The sequence below is a fragment of the Loxodonta africana genome, chromosome 7, assembly GCF_030014295.1.
Source record: "Loxodonta africana isolate mLoxAfr1 chromosome 7, mLoxAfr1.hap2, whole genome shotgun sequence".
Lineage (NCBI taxonomy): Eukaryota > Metazoa > Chordata > Mammalia > Proboscidea > Elephantidae > Loxodonta > Loxodonta africana.
In genome coordinates, this window is record NC_087348.1 from 87,743,515 (window position 1) to 87,755,582 (window position 12,068).

The following is a 12,068-nucleotide window of genomic DNA, read 5'->3' on the forward strand; positions in this document are numbered from 1 at the left end:
TGAGCCATGCAGGAGGAGGTGACACTCACTTGGGGACACCCTCGTAGGCGTGGTCATCCTCATCCTCATCCCCTTGGTCGTCCCCCGACAGTTCCTCTCCCTCGCTCAGCAGACTGGCCACACGCACGGCCCGCGGGACTTGGCTCAGTGGGGGCTCCTCCTGCCCCTCCCAGACCCGCTCAGCGTCACGTTCCCCTCAAGCTCCAGATCACATCCACCCAGAGGCTACCGCACCCCCCTCTGTCTACTCCATCCCCAAAGCAGACAACTCAGCAGTTTTACTTCTGTTTCCTCACACATACCGCCTCCCCCACACCTCACCCCCGCAACAGAGGCCACACAGGGACCCAGAGAGACAGGGACAGAGAGAATCAGTGGCAGACGCCTAGGACGGAGACAGAGGCAGAAAGATAAAGGGGTCAAGAAAGAGACTCAGGGATAGACAAGACACACAGAGAGGGGGTGACACAGCAACACAGGAAGTGAAACAAACAGCCAACCAGAGAGATGGACAGACACCCTGAGACAGATGTGCTCAGAAAACAGGGGAAGGGAGGAGGCACACATATCTAGATGCAGCCAAAGACTGGAGCCAGAGCCACAGACCAGGGCCCCCAGTCCCTGGCCCAAAGTTCTGGGGTTATGCTTGACCCCTGGCCCCTGTTTGGTCATGGGGGTGGGGAACCCTCCTGGGAAATGGCTGCCTTTCCCCCGCTTCTCTCTTTGGTGGTCCTCAGGATGGGGGCCCTGGAGCAACCCCTGAGCCCCCAGGGTCTGCAAGGGAGCTGGGCAGCCCTCCCTCCCTCCCTCCCAACAAGCAGGAAAACAGACCATCCCCTAACCACTGCCCTGCCCCACCTTCTTGGTCATCACGCTGGCTGGGGCCCCTGGCCCCTGCTCTGGGACCTCATCGTAGTCAGAGTCATCTGGGGAGAAATAGGGGTTGGTGGAGACTCAGATGCTAGGAGCCTGGCCTTCTCTCCTGGGACACAACTCTGGCTTCACAAAGACCACCCCCAGCCCCAGAAAGACCCCCACCCCCATCCTGGCCTGGCTTTCAAAAAAGGCACGGGGGACAGGAAGTGCTATTTATACCCTCGAGGCCTTGTAGGACAAGTGCACTAACTGGTGGCCAGAGGAGAGAGGGCTACCAGAGGGAGGGCTGACCTTGAGGGGAAGGGGCGGGGAATGCCCAAAAAAGGCTAAAAAGCAAGATAATCAGAGGACTGAGAGAAGTAGACAACCCCAGGAAAAGCAAACCACCCACAAACATGAAAAATATTCCCTGACTTTAAACCACAGATAACTCAGAAAGTTTGCCGTGTCCCCACACTTCAGTCAGGTCAAACAGATGCTGCTGTCTCCATTTTGAGGATAAAAACAATGATGCTCAGGGAGGCTGAGTAACTTGCCCAGGGTCACCCAGTGGGCAGGCGGCGTGGCCAGAATCTGGCTCAGGTGTTGAACAATGACTCAGTGTCTGGGCCCAGCAGAAAGGGGAGTCTGATCCTTGTACACCCTAGAGTGGCCTGGAATCCTGAGGACCAGCCCAGGGCCCTGTCTTCTCCCTGGCTGTGGTACTCACCAAACTCTGGGGGCAGTCGTGGAGGCTTTGGGGGGATCTCAGGAGGACTGGGCGGTGGAGACGGGGGCTGGGGAGGCCCCCGGGGGAGAGTGGACGGAGGCTCCTCAGGCTCTGGCTGGGGAGGAGATGACAGTGATGGCGGCAGTAACTCTTCCTCCTTGGAAGGAAGGCTGGAACAGAACAAAAGTTGGGCACCAAGGGGTTAGCTCGGTGTGGCTGAGTTACTGGGCCAGCGTCACACAGCTAGTAAGCCACAGAGCCAGGACTCAAACCCACTGAGCTCCCAGCTTACCTGAGCTGCAGCAAAGCACTTGCAGACAGAAGCCCTCCTACACCCAGCCCTCACTCCCTCACCCAGCACCCTTCCTAGCTCCCCAAAGCCTAAGGAAGCAAGCACCCTCTTTGGCCTGTATAAGCTGTGTTGTTGTGACGTCACCTGTGCCCAGTGCTCTAGCCACATGTGTCCACTGGCTACTGCTCTTGAGAATGGATAAAGATCAAAATTTGGGGGGGTGGGGAATCTCAGCTGGGGCAGTCAGGGAAGGCTTCCTGGAGGGAGTGAGGCTTAAACTGAGGTTTTTAAGGGTAAGAAGGCATTAGTTGGCGAGAGAAGTTGGGGTGAGATTGAAATGGGCATTGAGGCCAAGGGCATAAATCAGAGCCTCAGAAATCAACTCCTGAGGCTCTGAGTCATGGGTTTCTGTCTCAAGACCACCTTCTCCCTTGCCTCAGACTTGGATATTCCCCTCCTTGGTGCTCCTCAGACCCCCAGATCCCTCAAACTCACTTCATTGCATCACACTCCTCTTCTACAACACGGCTCCTCATCTCTGCTACCACTCCCACCTTCCCTGGCTCCCTGAGGCCAGGCTTGGGTGCTTCCCAGACCCCCCAGTCATGATGCTTCATTCTGTCACGCTGTTCCCTGCAGGTGCAGGGTCTCCTGAAGGGCTCTGACACATCAGGGACTCGGCCTCTTAGCTCCTGTGCGTCATGAGGCAAGCATCTAGCCTCTCTGGGCCTCTGTTTCCTCTTCTGTAAAATGGGGACTATATTACCAACCTGGCTAGGTGGCTGGAGGATTAACCAAGACAAAGCATATCATGTACCCAGAAACAAGATGCTCAGGGACCACCAGCGGAGCCCTGGAGGCCTGGTCCCACCTGCTGTCCCTCCCAGGGTCCTACAGGGGCCAAGCCAGAGCATCAGAGAGGGCAGCAACTTCTGCCACTGGTTATTTTCACCTGGGGCTGTTGCCCAAAGATCCTGGCAGTGATTGACAGTGTGTGGCTACCGCAAAAGCAAGCAAGAGTGGGACGAGAGCAGCGGAGTTTGCTGGGCATGATCATGGGGTCAGGCTTTGTGCCTGCTGTTGTCTCCATCAGGGATACTCTTCTCCTTGATCTCTGTCTAGGGAAGATCCACTCATCCTTTAATTCTAAACTCATGTCTACCTTCTCTGAAAGCCTTCCCTGACGTACTTCCCTCTATCCTCCCCACGGCCCTGGCCGTGCTTCCCTCCATAGTGAGCCTATAAAAAAAAAAAAAATACAAAGGATTAAAAACAAAAACCCAAACCAGTTGTTGTCAAGTTAATTCCAACTCATGACATCCCCGTGTGTACAGAGTAGAACTGCTCCACAGGGTTTTCAAGGCCGTGACCTTTCCGAAGCAGATCACCAGGCCCTTCTTCCATTCGAATCACCAACCTTTCCGTTAGTAGCCGAGCGCTTAGCCATCTGCATCACTCAGGGGTCCTACAAAGGATTCTAGATAACTTTTTTAAGCATCTCTTTTGGACCAGGATGTGAATTCTGACTTTTGACTCCACAGTCTATGTGCTTTTCAGGGCCCGTGGCTATTTCCATCTCACTGTAATTGTCTCTCCACATATGCATGTGTAAATGGTTACCAAACCCTTCTGTGTGAGAACTTGACCTTCAGGTGGCTTTCTAGCTCTGTTCCCCTAGAAACTTTCTACAGGAGGTGTATCAACCATGTTACTAAGCAACACTGCCTTTGGTAAAAACGGCCTGATTGGGGAACTGCATCTGAACCGAGAGAAACTATAAACAAGACTCTACACCTGAGGAAGAAGCCATAGTTTTGGGCTTCCCTGAGGGTGGTGACTCGTAACTGGGCATATCCCTTGCAACGACCTGAAACCTGGCCACGAAGTTCTTATAAGAGACTACTGGCTCCTTGGGGCAAGCAGTTTCTAAGCCAGGGTGGCTCCCACACCTGTCCACTAAGAGTTTCATTCCCTCACTCCTGCGATGTCACCTGGGGGGGCACAGAGAATGCTCCTGGATGGCTGCGTGGACTGTGGCATGAATTGCTACCAGGACGCCCACAGGAAAGAATACCTGACATGGCTCTACTATCAAGCTGTTTTCCACCGTAACTACTTCTAAGGGAATAGGATGCCAAGTATAGTCAATGGTAGTCTTGAGGGTCTGAATGCTCAGCAGGACCTAAGAAGACTCCCTGGTAGGCACTGCACCAAGCTGTCTCCCCACTTGACCCTGAGACTCTTTAGGGTGGGGGCAGCATCTGATTTGACTCTGTATCCCCACAGCCCATCACAGGGCCTAGCTGATTCAGCAATAAGAGCATGTTAAGGAGGGGTGGGAATGGAAAAACACTAAATAGACAATAGATAAGAGGTTAAAAAAAAAAAAGAGCATGTTAGATGAGGTGGATGGGTGGGTAGGTGGGCAACAAATGAAGAGAGGGGTGGAGGGATGGATGCACGCACGGTTAGGTAGATGGGTAGGTGGGCAACAAATGAAGAGAGGGGTGGAGGGATGGATGCACGCACGGTTAGGTAGATGGGTAGGTGAGCAGACGAACTGATGGATAATGGGTAAGTGGGTAGGTAGGTGGATGGATAGGCGGACAAGTAAGTGGGTAGGTAGGTGGGTGGGTGGATAGGTAGATAGGTTGATCGTTAGGACTGGGAGGAAAGTAAATGAAAAGGTGAATGATAACGAAGTGGCTGAGTGCCCGCAAACACAAGAATATGACCTGGACAAATCCATGCCTAGGAGTTGGCCCAGCTGGTCAGGTGCAATGTCCTTGGGGACTTGTTGACAAGCAAATCAATCCATTACACAGCTGCCTCCCAGAGCTCAAGAGGAAGGGGCTCTTGGGAGCCAGGCCTGTGATTAGCTGGGAGCTGAACCTCAAGCTTCCTGGGCTGGGCCAGTCAGACTGTGGTCTAGAGGAGGTGAGAACAGCCTCTGTCCCTCCAATGCCAACCAGGGCTGAGGGGCCTAGCTCCCAAAGCTCCCCAGGGCTGGGCCAGGGCTGAGGGGGAGGTGGTGGCAAAAGAGCAAAATCTGCCCACCTGCTCCTCCTCATCTTCAGGGCCCAAGCAGCATCAATCCTCCCACCTGGGGCACCCTAGTCCATGCCCCCATCACTGTCCTCATCCTGGAAGGTGTCTGTCCATCCTTAAGCCTGCCTCCCTAGTCTGTGGGTTCCCTGAGGCAAGCTCCACATTCATCTTGTTCATTTGTATCCCCAGTACTCAGCAGGAATTTATAAATGCCTGAATTAATTATCCTTATTAATTAATAATAGTTATAAACAGATGAATACCTGGACCAGTGAATTTTTATTAATTAATAATAGTCACATAACTATTGTTAATCAATTATGTAACTAACAAGAATAGTTAATCCAGGTATTCACTTATTTATAAATCCCTGCTGAGTAAGGTTTCCAGGTGGTGCAAATGATTTGTGTGCAACTGCTAACCAAAAGGTTGGCAGTTTGAACCCACCCAGCAGTGCCACAGAAGAAAGGTCTGGAGATCTGCTTTCATAGAGATTACAGACCAAAAAACCCTATGGAGCAGTTCTATTCTATAACACACGGGGTCAGCATGAGTCAAAATCAACTCGACAGCAACAGGTTTGGTTTTGTTTTATATGACTTATTTACTCATCCCAAAGGATCGATAAGGTAAGGATTATTATTATCTCCACTTTACAGATGAGGAAACTGAGGCACAGAACCACTAAGTAATTTGTCCATGGCCCCAAAGCTAGGATTTGAACCCAGGCAGTCCAGCACCACAGCCACAAGCTCAACCACCAGCAGTGAATGAGGCTATGGCCAGGATCTGAGGGCTTCTGTGACACTAGTATCCTCACACTGGCCATGTGGGCTCGGGATCTAGGCCACTCTGGAGCTGACATTCTGTCCGAGAGGGGATGCAATCACAGCTCTGACGGCTGTGGTGACCATGGCAAGAAGTGCAAACTGATGCAATGGGCTCCTCTCCCAGCACAGCCTTCCCAGGCAAGAGACTGTTCCAAGAAGTGGAAGCAAGGAGGTCCCTCATAAGCCTCTGGGCCCCACTCTATTCACTGCCTCCAGGAAGCCTCCTGGCTGACCTCAGCCTACTGCAGGGGATCAAATCCTGCTGAGTCAGGCCAGGCCCAGGAAAGGAGAAGTGGTATCCGGAAGGCACAGTGTGCTGGAAAACCCCAGGGGAAGGAGCAGTGATCCCCTACTGAGGCCAGGGTCTCCAGAGTCCCCTCCCACCCTATGAGAGCCCCAGCTGCATGCCATAAATGCACGCTCCCAGGTTTTTGCATATGCTGCTCCTCCTACCTGGAGTACCCTCCCCTGTCTGGCTAACTCCTACTCCTCCTTCAAAGGGGCCAAATCGGAGTCCCCCTCTCCACTGCAAGCCTCCACACCTAGGCTGAGCTGGGACCTCGTCGGGGCTCCCCCCAGGCTCCATGCTTCCCATCACTCAATATAGTTGTGTCTGTCAATATTTGCTTCACAGAGCTGACCTCAGAGGACCAAGGGCCCAGGCCTACACCCCCCCCAGGAGTCAGAACCTTTGCCCCAAGATGTCACACAGGCCTCTGAGGGATCTGGGCCCAATCTCAGCCTCTGGACTCTAGATAGTGGGGCCAGGAGGTGGGGCCAGGCCCAGTGACCTGGGGACATCTTTCTCCTACCCTGACCTCCCCTTTCCACAGGGGCAAACTTTCCCAGCTGTCCACTTCCTCGTTTGTGCCCTGGCCTGCTCGAGGCCTGGGCCTCAGTCCTTGCCCCTTGCTTCCTCCATGGTTGCCCTTGCCCCTCCTCCTCCATCATGAGGCCCAAATGTAGGCCCCCTCCTGCACTCCCCTGGTTCTGCTCTGTCCACCTCCGCCCACACCACAGCACAGAAAGCCCTTCTTAGAGTCTCGCTTTCTAGAATATGTTATCTGCAGACCATCTCTCATCTCAGCTTTTGCACATGCTGTGAGCCCCTTGGGCCAATTCCTCTCTGTGCCCTTGGCACCGGCAAGCACAGGTGAGCAAATGACCACAAGCACACTGACATCTTGACCACTGGTGGTCAGCCGCTCCGCCACCCCTCCAGGCAGCAGTACCCACTGAACCTGGAGCCCACCCTCACAACCAAGGCTTCACCCAGCCCTTGGTGCTTCTCCCTGGAACAAAAGCTAACACTTGCTAAATACCCACTATGTGCCAGGCATTCTGCTAGGGGCTCTTCCTCACTTAATCTACACAAAGACCAAGTATCATCGATTCCATTGTGCTCATCGATTTCATTGCACTACCTCCTCCAGGAAGTCCACCTAACTGCTCCCTCTAAACTCACACAGCCTGTTTGGGCCCTTCCTGGCACTTCTACCACCAGGTCTACACTGAGCTTCCCCACACGCCAGCCCTGCCATGGGGGGCAGGAGGAAGCAGAGGCCGGATCCAATGCCAATCTCCCATGGCAGCACCAAACTTCTGGGCCTGGTCCTGTCCTGGTTCCTGAGGATGGCAGTAGGAAGCTTAGCCCTCAGGGACCCCTCCCTAGTCCCCACCCCAAGTGCCCATCTTAGGGCTGGCCTGGCAGGAGAGGGTACAGGTATCCACTGGGCCCTATGGAAAGACAAGCCGGAGGCACAGGGCAGGGCTGGGAGGGCACCTGCTGCACAAGCAGGACCTGGTTAGAGTCCTCTCTGTGTCCCCCATGACCAAAGCACAGCGTTGCTGAGTTCACTAGGGATCTACAACTAGCGGGAGGGGAAGCTAGCCCCCACACTCCAGCCCAGGCCCCAACTCCACAGGTGGCACCTGCCACACTAGCAGCCCTGGGGAGGAGAGGTAGGAACCAACACTGGCTCCACATCAATTAAGTGCCAGCCCTCTGCATGCTTCCCCTATGACCCTGGACTGGGGTGCCGGGCCAGGCAAGAGCTGCCCAGATCACAATACCTTTGAACTTAACACTGAGATATGCCTCCCTGAGATTCCCCGGAGGGGTGAGGAAATCAGCACCAGGTCCCCAAAGGGCTGAAACCCTACAGAAGAGCAGCCTGTGGGACAGAGTCCAGGAAAGGCCCAGAAAACAGGCACCATGAGCTCCCAGTGGACTCAGGAGAGGGGCTTATGAAGAGTTAAGATCTGGAAAAACAGGGGAGAGGGAGTGAAGAGAGGAGAGAGAAGGAAGAGGCCAGAGGAAGAGAGAAGTGGAGAAAGTGAAGGAAGAGAGAAAATTCTGAAGGCAAAAAAGAGAAGGGGGAGAATACCCTAGAAAAGCCAGCCTAGAGGTGACAGACAGGCAGGGACTGCTGCCCTCCCAGGCCCTCAGCTAGAGCCTGTCTCCCACCCGCCTCACAGCCCAGGCTGCCCCTCGCTCACCCTCAGATGCCTGCTGGGTCCTGGGCCCAAGGCCTCACACGGCTCCGGCCAAGCGGGCTTAGGGTATGTGCGTGTATGTTGTGTGTGTTATGAGCCTGTCTGCACAAGCCTACAAGCAGGCCTAGGCTGGTCCCGGGGACCAGCCTAGGCCCCTGCTCGCTGGGCGTGTCTGAGGCCCAGTGTTTTCTGGGAGGTGTTTGGGTGCAGGTATGCCTCTGCACATCTGTGATTAGTGTCTCTGAGTGTGTGTTAATCACTCCTCCGAGTGTGTGTGTGGGTTTCTGTGTCTAGCTCAATCTGTCTAGGAGAGTGAGTGTGAGTGTGTGTATCTGTGTCTAGCTCTGGCCTCCTCTAGGCTTCCTGCTCTCCGCCTCTCCCCCACCCCCGCCCCCCTCTCCCCTCCCACCCCTGAAGCCCCAGGGCCAACACACACTTCCTGAAAACACTGAGAAAGAGAGAAAAAAGTCACCCAGAATCCCCTGGGGCAGAGACTTCCTCCCCGCTCCCCCCCCGCTACCCCACCCTACTGAAAGCTGGAATGGGACAAACACTACCCTCAGTGCAGTCTTGCTGGGCTGGAAGCCCTGGACCTGGCTGGTCCTGGCAGTGGCCTCGACCCCTCTCCAACCCTGCAGGGAAGCCCAGAAAGGCTAAGAAGCTCACTGAAGGGACCAAGTTCCGCCCCGGCAACAAGTGACAAGCCCTCAGGAAGACCAGGGATTGGCTGGGCTGCAAGGCAGTCAGACATGGGGGGAGGACCTTCAGTGTGACTTCCCCTGGCAGCTGCCTCCCTGAGCAAATACTCCACTCTTCCCCTAGCTATTTCTAGGCATCCAGGTGCCAGGAGGAAACAGAGGCCAAGAACAGACTGGGAGAAACTTTGTGGCGTGATCTTGGAAGCCCAGATCAGAAATAAGCCCTCTGCTGCTCTCTGGAAAGCAAGCTCAGAGGGTTCACTTCTGATGCTGTTGTTAGGCGCGCCCCCAGTCGGTTCCAACTCATAGCAACCCGATGTAAAACAGAATGAAACACTGCTGGTCCTGCATCATCCTCAAAATTGCTGCTCTGCTTGAGCCCATCATTGCAGCCACTCTGTCAATTGAGGGTCTTCCTCTCTTTTGCTGACCCTCTACTTTACCAAACATGATGTCCTTCTCAGGGACTGGTCCCTCCTGATAACGCGTCCGAAGTACATGAGACGAAGTCCCACTATCCTTGAAACTAAGGAGCATTCTGGATGTACGTCTTCCAAGAGAGATTTGTTCATTCTTCTGGCAGTCCCTGATATATTTGCTATTCTTCGCCAACACCGTAATTTGAAGGCATCAGTTCTTCTTTGGTCTTCCTTAGTCATCATCCAGCTTTTGCGTGCACATGGGGCGACTGAAAATACCCATGGCTTGGGTCAAGCGCTCCTTAATCCTCAAAGTGACATCTTTGAATTTTAACACTTTAAAGAGGTCTTTTGCAGCAGGTTTGCCCAATGCAATGCATCTTTTGATTTCCTGACTGCTGCTTCTATGGGGGTTGATTGAGGATCCAAGTAAAATGAAATCCTTGACAACTTCAATCTTTTCTCTGTTTATCATGTTGCTTATTGGTCCAGTTGTGAGGATTTCTGTTTTCTTTATGTTGAGGTGCAATTCGTACTGAAAGCTGTAGACTTTGATCTTCATCACTAAGTGCTTCAAGTCCTCTTCACTTTCAGCAAGCAAGGTTGTGTCATCTGCGTATCAGTTTGTTAATATGTGTTCCTCCAATCCTGATGCTGCATTCCTCTTCACATAGTCCAGCTTTTCAGATTATTTGCTTAGGATACAGACTGAATAAGTATGGTAAAAGGATACAACTATGACGCACAACTTTCCTGATTTTAAACTACGCAGTATCTCCTTGTTCTGTTCAAATAACTGCCTCTTGGTATATGCACAGGTTCCTCATGAGCACAATTAAGTGTTCTGGAATACCCATTCTTCCCAATGTTATCCATAATTCTTTATGATCCACACAGTCGAATGCCTTCGCATAGTCAATAAAACACCGCTAAAGATCCTCCTGGTATTCTCTGCTTTCAGCCAAGATCCATTTGCCATCAGCAATGATATCCCTCATTCCACATTCTCTTCTGAATTCAGCTTGAATTTCTGGCAGTTCCCTGTCGATGTACTGCTGCAACTGCTTTTGAATGATCTTCAGCAAAATTTTACTTGTGTGTGATATTAATGATATTGTTCGATAATTTCCACATTTTGCTGATCACCTTTTTTGGATGGGCACAAATATGAATCTCTTCCAGTCGGGTGGCCAGGTAGCTGCCTTCCAAATGTCTTGACATAGACAAATGAGCAGCTCCAGTACTGCATCTGTTTGTTGGAACTTCTCAGCTGGTATTACATCAGTTCCTGGAATCTTATTTTTCACCAATGTCTTCAGTGCAGCTTGGACCTTTTCCTTCAATACCATCAGTTCTTGATCATACGATCTTCAGCAAAATTTTACTTGCGTGTCATGTCAATGATATTGTTCAATCATTTCCACATTTTGATGGATCACCTCCTGGAATGGCTGAGTGTCAACCAATTATTTTTGTTACAGGGACTCTGTGTATTCCTTCCATCTTCTTTTGATGCTTCCTGCGTTGTTTAATATTTTCCCCCAAAGAATCCTTCAACTCGATGCTTGAATTTTTTCTTCAGTTCTTTCGGCCTGAGAAGTGCCAAGCCTGTTCTTCCCTTTTGGTTTTCTAACTCCAGGTTTTTGCACATGTCATCACAACACTTTGTCTTCTAAAGCCACCCTTTGAAATCTTCTGTTCGGCTCTTTTACTTTATGATTTCTTCCATTCACTTTAGCTGCTTGATGTTCGAGAGCAAGTTTCAGAGTCTCTTCTGACCTCCATTTTGGTCCTTTCTTTTTTTCCTGTCTTTTTAATGACCTTTTGCTTTCCTCATGTATGATGTCCTTGATGTCACCCCACAACTGGACTGGTCTTCAGTCATTTGTGTTCAGTGCATCAAATCTATTCCTGAGATGGTCTCTAAGTTCAGGTGGGATATACTCAAGGTTGTATTTTGGCTGTCATGGACTTGTTTGAATTTTCTTCAGCTTCAACTTGAACTTGCACATGTGCAATTCATAGTCTGTTCCACGGTTGGCCCCTGGCGTTGTTCTGACAGATGATATTGAGCTTCTCCATAGTCTCTTCCTGCAGATATGGTAGATTTGATTCCTGTGTATTCATTCAATCAGGCAAGGTTCACATGTAGTCGCTGTTTATGTTGTTAACAAAAGGTATTTGCAATGATTTAAGCTGTTGGTCTTGCAAAATTCTACCATGCTATCTCCAGCATGGTTTCTATCACCAAGGCCATATTTTCCAACTACTGGTCCTTCTTTGTTTCCAACTTTTGCATTCCAACCAACCACCAGTAATTATCAATGTATCTTGATTGCATGTTTGATCAACTTCAGACTGCACAAGTTAGTAAAAATCTACATTTTCTTCATCTTTGGCCCTAGTGCTGGGTGTGTAAATTTGAATAACAGGTCATATTAACTGATCTTCCTTGTAGGCATATGGATATTATCCTATCACTGACAGCACTGTACTTCAGGCTAGATCTTGAAATGTTGTTTTTTACAATGGATGGGATGCCATTCCTCTTCAATTTGTCACTTCCAGCATATTAGACCATGTGATTGTCTGATTCAAAATGGCCAACACCAGTCCATTTCAGCTCACTTATGCCTAGAATATCAACCTTTAGGTGTTCTATTTCATTTTTGACAACTTCTAATTTTCTTAGGCTCATAC

The 12,068-nt window shown here is 51.2% G+C and overlaps 1 protein-coding gene across 23 annotated transcripts in view; it reads right to left on the bottom strand.

The window, feature by feature from the left end:
- ARAP1 (ArfGAP with RhoGAP domain, ankyrin repeat and PH domain 1) overlaps positions 1-12,068 on the bottom strand; it is a 58,934-nt gene that overhangs the window by 26,283 nt on the left and 20,583 nt on the right. For 22 of the 23 annotated variants that reach the window (XR_010322479.1, XR_010322478.1, XR_010322477.1 and 19 more), the window contains 3 exons: positions 1,586-1,755; positions 859-926; positions 30-160 (listed from right to left, as the gene is read on the bottom strand). Coding sequence is in view for 19 of the 23 variants with exons in the window: in XM_064288636.1 (XP_064144706.1) it covers positions 30-160; positions 859-926; positions 1,586-1,755 (369 nt within the window). In the remaining 4 variants the exon portion in view is untranslated. Of the gene's footprint in view, positions 1-29; positions 161-858; positions 927-1,585; positions 1,756-8,254; positions 8,612-12,068 lie in introns of those variants that run through there. The other variant, XM_064288655.1, reaches the window with a different exon arrangement.